Raw genomic sequence first — 19969 nt, forward strand, 5'->3', positions numbered from 1 at the left:
AGGTTGCGTTACGATCAGTTATCTTAAAGAAGCTGAATTCATAAAAAATATATCAAAGTACTTTTTCAGTTATGAGCAGGTAACTGCTTCATGACAAATAGATTTGGATGGTGTACAATTTAAAGAGGAGTTGAAATGGGCTTTTCATCTGCATTACAGACGTGTTCCAGTCCCTGAAATATAGGTCAGATCCTTCTTTCTTCCATTTGTTAATTCTGCTTCTATGCCTTCTAAATAAAGCCTCTCTTCTGCTCTGTCCTATACAGTACCAATTGCTGTTAAAAATGATCAGATTCACATATATAGGTAAGCCAAAAGATATTTTATTTGACTGAGGAGGTGTCAAGCCAGCAGAAGGAATCCAAGCTCAGTCAGCCACACCTGGAATTCTGCCTCTTGTTGTTCTCCCTGTGTGCCAAAGCAACAGCAGGAGACACAGCTCTTGGTGTGCCTAGATAATCTGCTACAAATACATTTTAATTTAACGGTGCTCCTGAATGTAGGATGGTCATGAGGCTTTGGCTGTATGGGTGCTGTTTCTATTTAGAGCAAGGATTTTTAATTTTAAAGATAAAAAAAATTAGATGAACAGAGACATAAACCACTGTACCAAATACAACACATAAACGCCTCCTGTTTCAGATAAAAATATGCATGTCATAGGAATTACCCATCAAAATACATTGGTGTTAAAACCTCCCTTAGCATATAATTATTTTCCTGGACTATGAGTGTTTTATAATTTGGGTGAGCATTGCTATCAGCATTTTGCAGATGAGGACACCCAGTCACAGAGGTTGCCTTCCTATAAGCTATGCACACATGATAAGCAATGGATGGTGTAGAGGAACAGAACTGGCTGATTTGATTGCCTTCTATTTTGTAAATACTCACATGGATAGCAGTATCCTTCAAAATAAGTCAAGTAGGGATATTAGTACTAGGCTATTAGCTAGGATATGTAAATATTTCAGTTCCAGCTCTGTTACACCATTAATACATGTGGTTCTTGGGGATCCTCCAGTGCAATGCCAGGAGTGGGACTCAAGCCAGCTTCATCCTTGTGGGTCCCTTCCAACTCAGCTTATTCTGTGATTATATCTGCAATTAGGAATACCTCTTATTGTTCTTCCCAGGGGTGCTGTTTGCTGTTTCTCAGCATTGAGCTGTGTTTGCCATTTGTTATTTGTGTAGCTTTGTCATGTCTTTGTCAGATCCTTCAGGTTTCATTCATTTCCATGTTAACAGCACAAGTTGCCTGCTACCAGCCTACAAAAGTGGTGGTAACAGACAACATTATTCCAGGCAGAAGAATCTTGATGATGGTTTGCAGAAGAGAGATAAAATTACCTCTGCCTTTCTAAATCCACAGTTAGAAATACTTCCTTCAGTAACAACACAGTTTGGACACCTCAGCTGTTTCTATGAAAGAGACATAGGTAAAAAATGCAGCATTTAATGCAGACATTACTTCTCTGCTAGACCATTAAAAAACCTATAGTGTAGGCCTTGAGAAAATGAAAATAATCTGAGAGAAAATAAAACATTATTCATGTTAAGTGCTTATAGTAAAAGGAATTCATACATTTATTCATTACACATTCGGTTGCATGATAATAAATACAGAAATCCCTATCTCTCAGTTTTCATTTTAGCATTCAAATTGCCATAAACATATTTACAGATAAGATACTAAACCAAGGCTTTGGCCACATATGTCTTCAGAAAATATTCTGTAATGTTTTCAAATGGCCTTGCTAAATTCAAATCACTGTTGCAGATTCCATCTCTCCTTAATTTCAATTGAAAACACAATGCTGCGTTTCCTTTACTTAGCCTTTGTTCAGTGTCATGACATGCTTTTAACTAGCTGCTCTATTCTGTTTCAGAGGTTTCTATACCTTCAGTGGCACATAAAAAATTATCCTTGATTGCTCAATGGCACAGGGTGCCCAGAGAAGCTGTGGCTGCCCCTGGATCCCTGGAAGTGTCCAAGGCCAGGTTGGACAGGGCTTGGAGCAACCTGGGACAGTGGAAGATGTCCCTGCCCATGGCAGGGGGTTTGGAATGAATGATATTTAAAGTCCCTTTCAATGAAAGACATTCTATAATTTTGCAATTCAAGAGAAATTCATAATTGCAAGGCGTAAAGATACAAACAGGAATAAAATAAAAATCTTCTATTCTCCACACTTGAAGACAAAATAAAACAACTTTTAGTTGGTTTTGTCCTCCTGATATAAGAACTGCTAATATCTTCAATGGAAAGTAAAACTAGCTTATATCCAGATCCTCAAACAAATCTCTGCATTTAATCAGAAGAATGAAGAATGGTTTAATCAGAAGAATGAAGAGAGGTGTCTAAATGCTTGGAGGGGCACAGGGCATAGAATCATAGAATCACAAAATTATTTGAATTGGGAGATCTTGAAGAATCTTTTTCCAACTCCCTTGACCTAGGCAGGGACACATTCCACTAGACCAAGCTGCTCAAAGCCGTGTCCAACCTGCCCTTGAACTCTCCCAGGAATGGGGAGTACAAAACTTCTCTGGGAAACCTATTGAGCATCCAAAATCGCTGTAGCAGAACAAAAACTTTAGTTTCAGCTCAGCAAGTCCCATGCAGCCTGACTATTTGTTATTAGTAGTTTTTAACAGCCATCTTCATCATACTCTTGTCTCACTCTGTTACCTTAGGCTTTGGCTGCATCTGTTTCAAATAATTCACCTAAAATCTTCCTCAGCCTAATAGACATTTCTGTTCAGTTCTCACCTCACCGCAGTGTTCCCCTCCTAATGTCATTATGTATCTGTCTTAAAACAGGTGCTCTCAAATTAACATTCTCCCTCTTCTTGGGCTGCCTAATGTTTCAGATCTGTGCTCTGCAGGACAGGACTGATAACACTGAGCTGCTGAAGTAGCCTGATTGATTTTCAGATTTGGATAAGTACATGCCAGCTTTCTTCGTGACCTGAAATGCACCCAGTGCCTTTAAAATTGGGAGTTGGGTTACTCATTGCACATTCCATCATCTATTTTTTTTTTCCAGTTTTACGTATAGATGTGTACAAGCAACTTTTTTTGAATGCCAGCTTGGTGTTTCATTGCTGTGGTACCCTTTCATTCTTTGCTGAAAAACACCCAAAGCAAAAGCAGCTTCATCTCACTTAGCCTATGGTAAGCAAAACAAAGAAAATTGAGGCATTGTCTGTGCTCTAAAATGTTTTGTGTGATCAGAAATCTGAGGAAATTGAACTTCAAGTCAGCTAAATTTAGTTTGTCTTCTCCCTTTGGGCTCTCATGATCATGAAGTTTATTAAGAAAGCAGTTGGAAAAGGAAGCAATGGCCTTCACAGCTTTCAAGAAGAACTAAAATTAAGAATGATTGTGTTGAATGGTGTTGCATGGGAGAGTTTTTCTTCTGTATGTAGTAATCAAGGAGGATACAAAGCACAATGGACAATAGAAAATTCAAGGTAAGATACCTGTTACCAGACAAAAATGGTCAAAAATATAAAGCCTTGGTAGTCAGCAAGGCAAACTCATTGCTATTTTGTCTGGTCATACAGTACCTTGTACCCAGTCAGATCTCTGCCATCAGGGCTCAAAATTTATAAATTACAGTAGGATATGTGAGCATAACACTGTATGCCAGTTTATCCACTCCTGAAAAAAATATTAGGGCCAAGAGCAGGTTGAAAATGAAACACAAAAAGCACCAACAAAAATATCTCCTTCTATAGAAACATTGGGTATTTTTATACTATACTATATATTAAATTTTTACTTTTTGCAACATTTTATTTTCTATTTGCATATCGGCATTTCCCCCTCCAAAATAAAACTATTATTAATTAAAGCAAACTGTTTGTTCACAAGGCTGAAGAGTGTTTATAAGTGCTGGTCAAGATCAAATTACATCGTATATAACCAAGATGAAGTCTAGAAAACATTGCACCATTCTTCCTTCATTTCTATAAACAAATGGATGGAGAAGCTCATTCCATTCTTACAGGTAGCATATTGTGAAACATAGGGTCCTTCTGGGTGCAGGTTGAGTCTCCTCCTTTAAATGTTGAATTTCTGCTGGGGTACAGCAGGGATTTAGGTGAAAGACTGCCAGAGTCTATCTGAGTAATTTGGTCTGGTGAAGCAACTTTCAGTTATGATGCAAATGCTGTTATCAGCAAAGACACCATTTATGATTTTAATCTGCCAATTCCCACATATGTGACTAAATTTGTATAAACTATTTTATGGGACAAAGCTTGTTGCCCAGAAAACTCGGTCAGCTCTTCATCAGAACTTGCAGTGCAGTCCTCCAAAAAGGCTAAATTTTCTTTGTAAAGCATCCCACCCAAGTGAATAAAGCTATTTTTCTCAGAACCAGCTCTCGCAAAGAAATTACAATTTCTCTGCAAAAGTTAGCAATTTTGCAAGTTAAAGTAACTCAGGCAAACCTTTGCATTTGCTGTTGGAAACTGCTTGCAGTGTAGATAATGCTACTAATATTTAATAAAAGCATATCATTACTTTCTCTGCTTCCAGAAAAATGTCATTCCATTCAGAGGTGTACATGAACAAAGTGAACAAAGTACTCCTGTTTAATCAAAACATGATAATTAACAGGAGTCCAAGTACCCTTATCTTGGGGAACAAGAATAGCAGGTAGCAATTTCACTACTCTTTCAAGTCCATGCTTGTGCTACTGAGTGGGAGGATCTGACAGCTACAAATTCACTTCTTGTCATTTCAGGGGAAGTAATTAGCAAGTTGACTATATCTGCATGGTTATTAGCATGGATGGTGCCTTGGATTTAGTGAGGTGTAGATGGCTGCCAGCTTCCATGAAAGAAAGGTTAATGGAAACATTTGTCCTGCAATGAAGCATTTTGAATTGAGCATGAAAAATCCTCTGCCTCTAGAAAACCATGGCTTGGGTGTCTCTTTCAATTTCAAAAATCATTAATGGAATGATTTTGTTAATCACAATATACAGGATATAGGTAAGCAAGTTTTCCCTGTTTATGGGCTGCAAGTCTCGCTTCAGGTCCTTCTGAGTTTGTGACCCTAATTCTGATTATAATTGCTGTCTGTGGGTTGTGAAACCTACAGCAGAACCACTGGGCTAAGACCACAGGGTGACTTTGGTGTCACCCCAGCTTCAGCCACCTAATTCCCAGGACCTTTGGACATCCTCAGCTGTCTCATAACATGATTTTCCACCCCACTTTAGCCCCAAGAATACAGGCTTTCTTTAAGGTATTTCATATTTGGGAGCTTTACTCATCTAACTAACTTGAGATGCAGATGTTAGGGTGAGATAATCACGCTCTAGAACTTTCTACACTTACATTACTAATTAGAAACTACAACATGTCAGCGACTTCCCTGTGGATTACAGTTCTGGATAACCATATAAACTCTCCTGTCTTAATGTCACCAGATGGAGACCTTTCTCCCATCAAAAAGCAGTCAGGATCTACAGATTTGGAGATGAATTCCCCAGATTGTATGAGGGGCTCAAACCCAGTGAAACTCTACTACAAAACAGCAGAGAAGAACCTAAGAAGATATTGTCCCAATTTTCCCTTTTGGGTCAATACTAAGGTATCACTGTAGGCCTGAAAGGAGGACTGAAGAGCTCAGCTCTGAGAATATCCTCTTCTGTCAGCAGAAGAGGCATTCAAGTTCTTTTGCTGCTTCGAACTATTAGATGGATCAATCAGAGAGCAGTTGGAGCAAATCAGGGGGAAGTGAATATTTTTCAGTGGAGTCAAGCCAAACACACCCATTGCTGAGTTGGAGGTCTTCTGCCCTGTACAAAGTTGGTATGAAGAAAAAAATAGACTGTTTTGTGAAGAACAGACAAAAATATTTTAATAATGGTTTCTATTCTTGGCTGACTCTTTCTACATTTTGAATATAAAAGATATCATTATGAAATAATGTTAATAATTTTTTTCATTTTAGCATTATTCTTACTCGTACTATTATTATAAAAATATAGCACAGAAATGCTTTTGTATTGTCACATTATTAAGAAAAGCCTTTTTTCTTCCTTCCTCAGTTTTAATCTGACTAATCAGTGCATAAAAGAGTGACCACAAGGTCACAGTTCTATACAATTTTTGGTTATTTTTCTTCTCTTTGTATTTAGCAGATACACAATTAATCTCAGTTTTCTAGATAAAATAGAAGGGTAATATACACTTTGAACCTCTATTGACGCTTTATTCGGTGAAGAAGATGGCTGAGGCAGAAATATTTTTTTACTTCTAACACAAAGTTAATGGAGCATGGGAAACAATAAACATGAAGCATTTTAGCATCCAAGGGTTACTGGTGCTTTTTTTACATGTGAACATGAGGTAGGCATAGATCTCTCATGACAGCACACATGGTAAACACTTTTCTCTCCTCTTGCAGCCATGGTGAGCAGTTGGGCAGAGATGTTGGAGAAATGGAATCATAGAATCATAACACCACTCATAACTGTCCACCCAATGGATTTAACTCTACTCAACACCACTCACCATCTGCCAGGTTGTACACATAATAAACAGAGTCATTGGTTTGTTTTATTTATTTCTAAAACAATGGAGGAAGGGAAATCATATTATCAGCCAGATTATCAATTAAGGTAATTCTGATTAGATAAATACTCCAGCTGAGTAGAGCCATGGAAGGTCAAAAGACCATTTAACTGTTTTCCTCATTTGGATATGAGCAATAGTCTGTGGAATCTCACACAATTGCAGAGAAAATGGTCACTGTATTTTTGACAACAGAGGTCAACTTGGGAGGGAATTTTGTCTCATGGGCTGGTGTCTGAGAGTGAATGCATGAGATGGTTGGCTCAGTTTTCACATCTAAACTGTCCCAGAAAACAAAAATTCTGTTCTCTTTCATTCCCACTTATACTCCCATTTCCCCATACTTGTTGCTACACTATCCATTTTGACTTTTTGAGCTTTGAGAAATATTTTTTTACCTAAGTTATTAAACTCAGTAACCTGGTAGGCAACTATTCCATGTTGGGATGGCTTAGTTTCCTTCTGGAATACTGTTGAAAAACTGTAGAATAAATACCAGAGAACCAGTCAGGATTAGAAAAATGTAGAGATGAAGAGTGGGATTTCCTCTTTTAATTCCCAAATGGGTTTTTAGATTTGGCTAATTTCACCTCACAAAACTACAGGCTGTTTCAGAGTCTCCAGTGTCTGTTCCTATCAGGTGATAGCTCATCCATCATTCCTTGTCCATGATTTAGGGCAAAGAATAGCTCTAGGTATTAATAGCTACATGGAGAGACTAATATCTATGTATATTAATATATTATAATATTAATAGCTCTAGATAGATAGCTCTACACTTGATCTCTACACCATTTCCCCCTCTGAGACTTCACAGCACAGTGCAGAGGTTTGTAGCTGTGATATTGCTGTGCTTGGAGTGAATCTGCCAGAAGATCTGCTGTGTTAAGTTTTCCAAAGGCACATGAGATGGACACAGACCACTGCACTGCCAAGCCTGAACTGCAAGCCACAATGCTCTTCAGGGTGTTCTGACCAACCTCTAAACTTTGAGTAGGTGACTTGGGAGAGGAGGTAGTGACTGGAGGAACAGCTCTGTGGGGCACCTACTCTCCCAGAAAGACACTGACTGCATTTGCTTCTCTGATATTGTTTATATCAGAAATACTAGCAAAGGAAAATTAGTGGATTAGTAGCAGCATTTCCTGAGTCTTTGAAAATGCTAACTGACAGAGAACTGTCTGCTCATGCAAACAACCCTCAAAATAATTGAGTATTTTGTATTTGTAAGAGGATCTGAATGTGACAAATCCGTAGCAGACATTAAGTGTGTTTTCTGGATTTCAGGGGTGATTCCTTGAGTACAGACAGAAAAATGCAACTTGTTGCTTTCTTACATGAAGTCTGCAAACAATTTAGGACTGAATATTGTCTTATGAGAGCAAAATTCAAAGAAAGAAAGTTTAATGTTAGAGCAGGAGTTCATGTATCTGAATAACATGGCATGTTTTGATAAGACCAGAATACTCTCTTAATAAGGAAAATACTGAAGTTCTTAACAGGAAGAATAAAATCCCATCATGATCTGAGACTTGATCTAAGACAATATATCTCAGACTGAAATGCTGAGAGATTATCCAGCTATCACTAATGTGCTCCTTAGAGGGAAACTACCACCTTTAAAAAAAATATTTCAAAGAGAAATGGGATTTGTTTTTTTGTTTTAAAGTGAAACTATTTCCATCAGAGAGGAAAAATCTGTTGTGATTTTCCCGTCTCCCCTCTCTGTAGTTTCAAACAATTTGTATTTCCTTTCATGGTACGGTAAAATACTAACACTTAGCAGAAGATGTGTTTTTGTCTCCTTGAAATTTAAACTAACTGAGCAATTTGGGCACCTTTTTTTCCATTCTTAATTTGTCAATGCCTCTCCTTACTTTTCTATGCATGGCTTATTTTTATCTTACTGTGGAAGGACCTAAACTGCCAGACACACTACAATGTTCTCTTTTATTTTGCCATCTTAGCAAGGATTGTGCACAGCAAGTCTAACTCTTCATTTCCCTCTATCCAGACACTCTGAGAGGTGTCATGATGATTTGTGAAGGTTCTTGTTCTGACAAGCTGTCAGAAAAGGCACCACAATTCATCTTCAGGCACCTAGATTTAGAAAGACACAAAATATGTGTCTCTATGCAAGGTAGGTAGCTGAAATTTCCTTTCTCTGAAGTATGGATGCTATCCAGTTTCCCATACAGGAATCTTGGTGTTTGATATGCTCTTGGGAAACTTTCCTGCCTTTCATTCACTGGGGTAGAATGGCTCTGGTGATCCATAGATCCTGTGTCACACCCATGGGGGCACAGATATCAGTGGCCCATGACCTAAGTAAGATCTACAGCCTTCTGGCTGGGAATCCTGAACCAAAGCAGGACACAGCAGGACATGGAATTATTCACAGAATGCTTTAGCTTGGAAAAGAGCTGATCACTGAGTCCAGCTGTTAACTCAGCACTGTCAAGCCCACCACTAACCCATGTCCCATGTGCCACACCTGCAGGGCTTTTAAATCCCTCCAGGGATGGGGACTGGTGATTCCCCCACTGCCCTGGCAGCTTGTGACAGTGCTTAAAAACCCTTCCAGGGAAAAAAAAAAAAAAAAATTATGTAATATCCAATGTAAACCTTCTCTGGAGAAAGCTGAGTCCATTTCCTTTCCTCCTGTCCCTGTTCCCTGGAGCACAGCCTGACCCCCCGGCTGTCCCCTCCTGTCAGGGAGTTGTGCAGAGCCACAAGGTTCCCCTGAGCCTCCTTTGCTCCAGCTCCCTTGGTTGCTTCTCATCAACTCGAGCTCCAGGCCTTTCTCCAGTTCCATTCCTTCTCTCAAATCTCAAATCTCAAATGCTCTCACAAACTGTGAGAAAGGAAGCAAAGAGCTGAATCTCCACTCCAAAATCTCCCTGAGTCCCAGATAACTGGAACCAAGATACATGATTTATGTGCAGACATTATAATTTGGGTGTCTAAATGTGAGCCTTAGTCAGAGCAGCCATAATCTCTACTCTTTTTTATATATGTAAATCAAAATGTTTTACACCAAAAATTACTATTAATCTCTTAATAATGCAGACATTTGCAATAGCCAGCAAAATGAACAATAATAAGAAAACACAGGTTTAAGAATATGGTTCAAATGCATGCACTTATATTCCTATATAGTCTTCTTTTCTTGTTTTGAACAATGATGAATATGGAACATAAACACAGGCAATTTTGCTACATCTGCATAATCAGTCTTAATACCCTTGGGAGACAGACTTTGGAGACAAATTGATCATTTTATATGAATTGTTTAGCTCACCTCAGATAAGGCTAATAAATACGTGGAGAATGATGAATGAAACAAAAAAAATGGAAAAGAAAAAGAAAAAAAACGATTTTGAGGCTCAAATCCTTTTGTGGCTTGCTCCGTCCAATCCAAATATTTTATTTTATATATAAAAAAGAGAATGAGAATTAGTTTATAGATGGTCTACACGTACATTGATGTTTTCTGTAAGAGCAGAAATGTTCTAGAAACTTTTTGTACCATTAATATAAATGTGAATAGTACTTTTGTGGCAAGATGCCTCTCCCCAGATCTAGCAGATATGTCCCACCTTTGTCTTCTTTCATTTTTAATGTGTTTGTATTTCTCTTGCCTTCTCCCTTTTCTTTATTGTACCTTGAAAACAGATATTACATTCTTTATATGACAGGCATTTTTTAGTATGCATTATATAAACCCTGAATATTTCCAGTTACATTTTATATATTTTTTTTCTGAAATTCACCTACACGCTTCCAACATCTTATTAAAGATGAGTAAATGCATTTTATTTGATGCCTTGGTGAATGCCCCACTTCGTTAGGAAACCTCATGGAAATTCATGTGCTTAATGCTAGAGTGCTTTCCATCCCACACCCATTTCAATTAGAGTTTGACATTGACACAGCCTTAATGCCCTCAACTGCTCATTTGACACAATCTCATGCAGTGATATCTCACCAAAACAGGAAGCTGCTCTCGCATCTCGTTTGCATTATGTATTCATTTTAAGATTAGTCACATGGTTAATGAGCATCTTGGAGCCTGTCCAGTTTGCTGCTCTCTGTCGTGCTTCCTTTCCTGACACTCCACTTGCATTAACTCTCTGTGATGCTGCCAAAGACTGTGCAGACTGTAAATTGCTCTTAGCCATTTGTTCCAGAAAATTATCACATCCACTGCCATTTGGAATTTATGCCCATTGTTGACTACAATTAAATATTAAATGTGTGCTGAAATAATTTCATTTTCACAAAGTGATAAGCTCTGGTTTTTTTCTGCATATAGTCGAATGCTAATTTTACCCTTCTCTCCCCCTTTATTTACAAAATTAGTGTATTTCTCAAAATTTTGAATTGCAATGCTTATAGCAAGCCTAAAATATGGCCATTTTACCCAGTTGATCTTGAAGTGGCATTAAACTCAAAGTGACAGCATAAAAATTAGCAATTCAGGTAGTATTTAACTTTTAAATCAATGTTTATATTTTAAATGAAAATGGACACATCCATTTCTGTATTTGTGTATGATTATAGGTTTATCTCTATATATAATGACTGCTGTTTGAGTTTCCCAAGACTTTATCAGCTTTTCCAAACTAAGACAATCAGCTGAAATGAAAGAAAGTTTCCTACATCTGAAGGGAACATTTATTCTGAAAATTTATTTTGACAACTTATGTCTGTTCCACAAGGTAGAGAGGATTTATTCCAATAAACCTTTATGGGACTAAAAATGTTCTACATACTTGGAAAACCAAACCAAACCAAACCAAGCCAAACCAAACCAAACCAAACCAAACCAAACCAAACCAAACCAAAAACCGACAAGCAAATTAAACACCAGCAGAAGAAAAAGAAAACAAACAAACAAACAAACAAAAACCAACAGCCTCGTTTTTCAAATAAATTCATAGTAATCTTCTTTAAGAAAGTCTTGTATTTTTGGGACATCACAACATCCATTCAGTTTTTTAGAATTATAGGTATTCCTTTAATAAATCATTAATACAGAAAGAAAAAACATGTAAATAATTCTAAATATATTTGCATAGCCCTTTTAAGATCAAAATTAACACATTTGAAGTATACGTATCTATGACATAGAAATCTATAAGGAAATGTGTCTCATAATGTAGAAACTGAAATATCCTTTTAGCAAAAAATCACCTTACAGCAGCAGAAGCTTTCTGTGATCAAGATGTCCTGTAATATTTTGGAAATCTCAGTGAATAACAGAAAAAAGTGTTACAAGTACAAAGCACCATTATATTCTTATTGCATATTTCTACTGAATTGCTAGAGATATGAATGACTGCAGAAAGAGAAAACTCTGATGCATTGGTAACATAATGGTGAAACACAATGGAAAGGAATGATAGAGAAAATCCATGTTCTGGGGACTCACAAAAAAAGGTGAAAAATAACACCCTACCTGTTCAAAGCTAGATGGTTATTACTGCACAATATCTGGGATAAATCCCTAACTGTGTGTTTGGAGGGGAGCAGAATGAGGAAGGGAAGCACATTTGGCTGTATATTAAAGTGAAAGGACTCTGCATTCTCTGGTCAGAAGCAGTTACCAGTTTTCATCATAGCCTCATGTTCGATTAGATGAAAAAAAAAAAAAAACCAAACTAACTAATCAGTTTAAAGATGAAGTATAAAATTCAAACACAATAAGAAGAAAAAGAAAAACCTTCTAAAAACCTAGAAGCCAGCTGCCCATGTGTATGCTTCTATAAATAATGAGCAGGCCAGGACATAAAATATGTTCATTACATAAAAAAGAAATTCAGAGCAATTCTTTGTATTGAAAGGATTTGAGCTTTTATGAAATAAAACATGAAAACAAATCAGCAGCCATTTATTTTTAAGTCAAAGCAAAAAAACTACTGTAGATTCCTTGTTTCAGGGGTTTTATGTGTTCCTAATTGACCATGAAAATACCTAATCAGTAGGTATTTATTAGATTCTTGTATAAGGCAAATGAAACAGTACACTTTATCTTAAAGCTCAGGTGAAGAACTTTAGATTCAGCAGGTTGGTTAACACTGGGAAAATGTAGATAATAATTTAAACACACTGTAAATATTTTTTTTGGTTTTTTCCAGACAATATCACCCATTCAGTGACCTCTACAGAAACCTCTGCCTTAAATTGCCAAAAGACAAATAAAACCACAGGTATGCAGAGCTACATACATCCAAAGTGCACAAAAGTGTGATGCCAGTGTGCTCAGAAAAGTTCAGGAAAGACCACGAGTTCCATGAACAAGATATAAATTATTAAGGAATGAAAGTCACCTAAAATATATGGCACAAGGGAAAGGTAATAAATTGATATCCAGAGAGATCGGGGATCTCAGACAAAGAAAAACTGTGTTTAATTTTCTGCTTTGTAACTCAGCCAGCTTGAATTTAGATTTCATATGTGGCCTGTTTGTTAATTTCTGCATCATCTGCTGTTGGGTTACAGCGAGAAACAAAACTCTGACTAGACAGGTCACTCTGATCTAAGCTGATAGCTGTCCCATGACACAAAGCATCTGTGCCATCTCCTCATGACTTTTGAGGAATAACCTTTTCTCTGGTACCTCCTGACATCAGCATAGTCTTGGCCTTGCCTGTGTTCACTTTGGATCACTTTATTTTTCTTAGGCTCATGGTCTAAATAGTAAAAAAATCCCTACCAGTGGATGTGTAAATAAACATGAGATTAGTTCTGTGAGTTGAGACCAGCAGCACAAAAGTAGTAAAAAAATCTCAATGGTAAAAACCTTTTCGGTGGACTGATATTTGAAAAATATTTTTTTAATTATATTCATGGCAGCAAGTGATTCCTTCTATTTGCTTTTTTGATTTTATGTCCAATTTTAAGGGAACATACCACAAATTTACCCAAGAGGAAACATACATACTTAGCCCAAGATTATTCTCTTCTGTTTAGCACATGTTTTAGAGCCCAGATAGTAAGAACACTTTTTCAGGATTGTCCTCAGCATGTTCTGAGAAACAGAACTGCTGAAGACAAAAACTTGTACTTCCAGTTCTGTGTCTGGCCAGCTGAGTGAGATGGAATTCAATATTTCCCTGCTCTCTTTTACCCCCTTTTCCCTTCATTAGTGTTGGTTTTACTGAGTAGAAACTCTTTCTCACTCAAGGAGACCTTCATCCTGATTAGGTCCTCTAGGCATTGCAGCGGTATGTACTTAGAATGCATCATAAGCTTTCCTTCTCTTTATGATTATCTATTATTCATATTGTGGTGGTGTCAAGAGACCAATAAGTTAAGATTATGATGAGATACAATATAGGGATAAATACTGATGGCAGGTGTATAGCTAATAATAAAGATGAATGCATGTACATAACTTAATGATGTCAATAACTAATAATGTTCCTCTTTTCCAATGAGATTTAATGATTCCATTTTTTTTCTGAGTGCAGCAAATGAAGTTGCAGCAATTCCACAATAAGTTTGCCTTCTTTAGAGCTGACACATCTCATTGATATTTTGCAATTTTTATAACAGTTATAAAATTGCTAGTGACATGAAGAATTTATGCATTTTTTCATTATTGAAATTACGACCATTTAACAAGAGTTAACATCCATGAAATATGGAATACAGTAGAAATGACAAATAGAAAAAAAAACTGTTATCACCTTCTCTATTTATCTATACAGTAATTTTATAGAAGTTACAGGTGAGTTTGAAATATTTGAAAATTTCAAATAAAACAAAAATATTGTTGGCTGAGTGGGGGTTGATTTAGTTTTTTTTCCCAAAGCAATCTTTGTACATATTGATGTTTAGCACCTTCTCCAGCTATTTGGCCCAGATTCTGCCATCTTCTCCTAGTTATAATTAAATATGGCACATGGGTAGTCTGTATAAATGCAAGTATAACTAAGTAATAAAGGCATTCTAAAATGACAAATCAGCATTTAAAGTTTATTTCAGATAAAAAAGGTACTGTAGTAAAGTATATTGAAGATATGTATGAATTTCTTTTTTTAGCAAAGTTTATAATTTCAGAAACCCAATAAAGTTAGCAGAATATGTAATCCCAGAGCAAACTCTGTTAAACTGAGTCATCACTTGATGTTTCTAGAGAAGGTCAGCTAAGGCTTTAATAGTGGAAAATGGTATTCAAACAACAGAACTTAAAAAACAAACAAACAAACCAACCCCACTCCACACTAGAGTTTTTACACTAACTTTTAATAATTTTAAATTTTAGTAATTGATTTAGTAATTTTGTTTCATATTCTGTGGTTATAATAGTATAATATTAATAGTTACAATGCATGAATCCAGAACCCTCTTTTTGAAAGAGATTTTTGAAAGCATTTCAGGAAGAAATGCCTGCGGTAAGACTATGACATAATTTAATTGTTGTCACAAGTTTAAGGTGTAACCTAAAGTTTGTAAATTTTGCTCCTATCTATTTACCTTGTATATGCAGCATCTCACTGTTTCACAGTCTCACATAGGCAGAGAGACTGAAAACGATGAAGGAGAGAATAATTTCTACTCACCTATAGTTGGATCATGGTAGTCAGGGAATCGATGACTAATGAACTGCATTGTCATTGCTGGAGAGGAGAGAGGAAGAAAGAAAGAATTATATCACCATTATTATAGAGAAACAGGAAGAAGAACACAGATAATTCATTCATTTGAGTATCAGCTCAGAATGTGGGTCCAAAGTTCATGTCTGCTTCTGCAACAATGCATTGGCACTACACTGATAACTCAGAACTGATAAAGGAAGAAAAATATGAAATTAACCTCTTTACTTTTCTTAGTTTCTTAATTTTTAAACTTCATTGTATCAATTCTTATATTAAAATCCTACCTCTTTTTAACATTTGGTAAATACTGTTAGTCTGATATTGCCTACATATGAATATTGCCGTGACAAAACCATAAAACATGATTTACTAGAATGATTCATAAAAGTTTTCATGGTACTACAAAATGCCACTGACTGGAGAGCCTAATTTGATTTCTGGTGTACTGAGTACCTAATTCATTAAACTTGATGCAAGAGATGAAGGATCCTCTTAACGGCCTAGAGCACCTTTCTCCTGAAGGGACTGTTTTATGACTGAGTATGTCCTCTTTCAGAAATTTTAGGAAAGTTACATGAGACTTCAGGAAAACTGCAGTTTTTTCATTCAGAACAGGTGACAAGATGAAACTGAAATTACAATTTATGTAGAAAGACACAAACTTTCACATCCTGTCCACCTTATCCTGTCCACCTTATCCTGTCCAACATGACATCTGAAGTTCACTACCCTTGAATAACCATGAAAGTAAACTTGGATTTCAGTGACCACAATAATATCATCAGCAATCAGCACATGGGAAGTTACACTGTTTTTGTTATTTTTTCTCAGAAGTTTGAATTTCAAGTAATTGGAAAAGTAAATGTATCTACCAAAAAATGAGAGTTGTGAATAAGAGTCTTTCTGAAGTGAAATATGTAAATTCTAATTAAATAGATGTGGGGAGGGAAAAAAAAAGGCTCAAACTGAATTTTTAAAATACTGCTTGTTTTTTAAGCTGTTTTCCTTTTTTTTTTTTTTGCATTAAAATTAATCTCTAGCTACTATATAGATATTTGTTTATAAAGTACCCCACCTGAAATGTAATTATGAGTCGCATCACATGAAATCCAACATAAGATTTGACCTTGTGTCTTGAACATCTAAACAGCTTTCAACAACATCCACAACAGAGGCTATAAACAAGATGTGAGACATTTAAAAAAATCTGTGTATAAATACATCCATTTTTCAAACAGCATTGTTTTAGTTTAATGTTTGTCCTCATATTTTCAAAAAAAAAAAAACAAACCAGGCTAGGGAGATAGTTTTTTAAAACGATACAGAGAAGAAGTATTAAACATTTATTACCATGTTAATAAATTATTGCATCTTTAGTGTAGACAAATATAAATGCTAAGAAGCAGCATTATAAATTCATAGATACCCAGAGAGGGTAACTGTGTAAGAAAAAGCTCATTCAGTCTATATATACTATAGGGCAATAAATCTACATGCAGTCACACTCATGTCTTTTGTGTCATCTGTTTTCAGATGCATTACTTTTAAGTATTATACATGTTTGGACACTTTTATTTTCAGGACACCTGGGGTTTTTTGGTTATTTTTTTTTTTTAATCATGACAGATTTTTAGCCACCTCCATCTGATTACTGTTGGTGGTTTATGAAGAATAAATTGATGCCTCATGTGATCTGCCTAGTTTGCTCATAGAAGCTGAGGCAGCTAGCAGAGATATTGTCCACATGGTTTATGCCTACACATTTCCAGCTTTCTGAGGCCCTGTACCACAAATTGATTTATTTTCCTTCACTACCTGCTGCTTTCTCTTGCCAAACACTTTTTTTTCCTCTAAAAAACGCCCCAAACTATTCTGTATCTGATCTCATTCAGTTTCCTTTTGGAGCTTTGCCTGCGTCACAAAATCTGTGGTTAGAATTGAAACAAAAATTCTCAGAAGACAAGAAGAGCTCATAGTAAACATTTTTCTTCTCACCTGAGACAGCCACAAGTCAATACATCATTTATGTCCTCATTAAATCCACAGGATCCAAGAGGACTAAAATAATTTGAAAGTATCGTATTAAAAATCAAGTTCTCTGTTGTAGCATATAAAAGTGGAAGTGTTCAAAAGGAATGTGAATGTGGGAATATGGTTTAGTGGAGGCTTTTGCAGTGGTGGATTAATGGCTGGACTTGATCTTAGAGATCTTTTCCAACCTGAATGATTCCATGTTTCTATGCTTACGAATCAAATGAATCTGGAAAGGTACAGAATTTGAGAAAGGTGTGAAGAGAAGCACTCAAAGTGATGAAATGAGAATGCCTTATGATCATCTGGTTAGGAAAATGGTGAATAAAAGCTTCCCTCTGTATATATTTTGTCCCACAATTACTTCCATGACAGCCCTTTGCCACAGACTCCACTTAATCATCAGGGGAACAAAATTTTTGGCCTCTTTATTCTTTGTCACCTCTCAGCAGCAGCAAGGTACAGAAGGAGTTAATTTACACTGAACTTTTTAATCACTGAATTACAATGCAAGATAAGGAAACTGATGTATAAGTGGTGGGAATTGCGACCCACCTTCCTCTGTGTGCTCCTTAAAATAAGAATTTGCATTTTCTCTTACACCCAGCTGCATATGAATGGGGAAAGTATTTTCAGAGCAGGCATAGCTGGTCACTTCCTCTAAAGGAAAGGAAGGATTTATAACTATAAAATAAAAGTTCCTTATTCCATGAGGATGAAGGACCATGAAGTCTCAAAACCTCTGATGTGAAACAATGTCTTTTTTGTCCAGTTTTACCAGGTATTCCACAGACTTGGCCGCTGGATGTGCAGAAATTAGTTCTGGATGGGGGTTGAAAGTTGGTGGAATGTTTCCCAGAGGTAAAGGACATTCAATCACCACTGGCATGAAACCACATGGCTCAGCTGGAGCCTCAGGAACTAGCCCTGCCTGTAACCAACCCTATCTGGGCTCCCCAGCAGGGAGCTACCTCAGCTAGAATATTTTGGCTTCTTCATTACTACTAACATCAGCTCCAAAGTCATCTTCCAGAGTGAATTAATTTTGAAAACTAACACAAAAATGGTACTGGTGTTTCATGCTGTGCGTTGAAAATATTCTCCTTGGTCCTGTGGTTTTCCTCATCTATTACCTTTTTTTTTTTTTTTCCATATAAATTAACACTGACACCCAACAAATCAAAACTGTCCTTGGATATTTTTGTGTTGATTTTTCTTTCAGAAATCCAAATTATATTACACCAAATTTTTACAGGTCTGTAAATTAGGGACCTTAACTCTAATTTATGTCACACACAAGGCACAAAACATGGCTTTAAAGCAGGTGTGAAAATAGAATAAATTGGTAAGACTGATATTTGAATAAATATATATACATGTGAAAAGAGTGTCAGCTAAGAAATGGTTAAAAAAAAAACCCAAACAAATCAAACCAAACAAAACCCTTTTAATCCATAGCAGATATTGTGAAACATGTTGAATTGCAAGTTGCCTGAAGATTTTTAATGAATATTTTATGACACTGTGAAGATCATTTCATTTAAATGGGACATGTACATCACACAGCAGCTATGATAAGTAAAAGGATCATTGTTTCAGATGAAAAGCATCTTCTTTATATCCATCTGTGGCTAAGCAAATGCAGGTTGCCCCAGATGAGAAAATGTAAGCCTGATATGCATGAGTAACTATGTAACTTTAAAGTCTTCTTGTCTTTTTAAAACAAGAAAGGGGTTCACATCTTGCATTTAATTTTTCTTTGTTTCCAAATATATTTATCTAAAGTTCATTAACTGTCTAGAAAGGTGGACATGACACCTATGCTGGTGTTGAGATATATATGTTTTCTTTGAATAATAAACTTAGTCCTGTCTTCTACTTTCAATATAATTCCTAAATCACTCCTAATAATATTTTATTAACCACCAACTAGGAAATTCCACACTTAAAAAAAGGCTGAGGTCATGTAGGTCATGTTTGCTTTTTTCCGAGGCATCCTTTTTACCAGTACAGCAATACTAAATTCCATCTAAAGAAAGTAGCAATCTTCAAAATATATGTATGTGAGTGGACTAACAAGCCAATAGGAAAAATGTTTTGATACTCCTGCAGCTGTGAGAGGAGATAGAATAGAGCCCCACTCTCCTTCTAATTTGTTCTAAATTTCATTTATACAAAAAACTTTGAAAGCAGTCCTCCACATATTTTTCAAGGTTGGAGAGTACGTTGCAAGCTTACACAATATTTGTTATGCTAATAGTATCCCTGATGTGAATATCTCATCGTGAGCCTCCTATTTCTCTTTATTCACCCAAGAGCTTCTACGTATTCAAACTCTCCTGGGTGCTGGTGTGATGGTATAGTAAATCAGTTTCCAAAAGTATCTTTACCCTCATCACAAAGTCCTACAATTTATACACTCCAAAAAAATTGCTATGGTAGTTGCAACTCAGAGATCAGTGATTCCATAGGGTTTATTCATATCATTTCAATTTAGATCCACCCTTCCAATGGATCCTTAACTCACCTCTCTTAGAAACACTGAGTTTTTAATGAGACAGATAAAGACAGATATTAAAAAATGTAATATGGTAAAGTCAGTGGATTTGAAGATTAGTTATGAAGTTCAGGAGAAAAGAAGAAAGCATATAGACATTATTACCATAGACAAAATGGCAAAGAAAGTAGAGTCTAAAAAAAAAGAGTACACCATAGGAGTGCACAATATCATGGAA

General features: G+C 36.2%; 1 protein-coding gene across 1 annotated transcript in view; it reads right to left on the reverse strand.

Annotated features, from left to right (window-relative positions):
- The window catches only part of RIT2 (Ras like without CAAX 2), a 171741-nt gene that overhangs the window by 105645 nt on the left and 46127 nt on the right, over positions 1-19969 (reverse strand). Inside the window, exon 2 of the mRNA XM_085042826.1 lies at positions 15168-15224. Within this exon, the coding sequence (XP_084898952.1) occupies positions 15168-15224 (57 nt within the window). The remainder of the gene's footprint in view (positions 1-15167; positions 15225-19969) is intronic.

This window comes from Lichenostomus cassidix, chromosome Z, assembly GCF_008360975.1.
Source record: "Lichenostomus cassidix isolate B80296 chromosome Z, HeHo_3.0, whole genome shotgun sequence".
NCBI lineage: Eukaryota > Metazoa > Chordata > Aves > Passeriformes > Meliphagidae > Lichenostomus > Lichenostomus cassidix.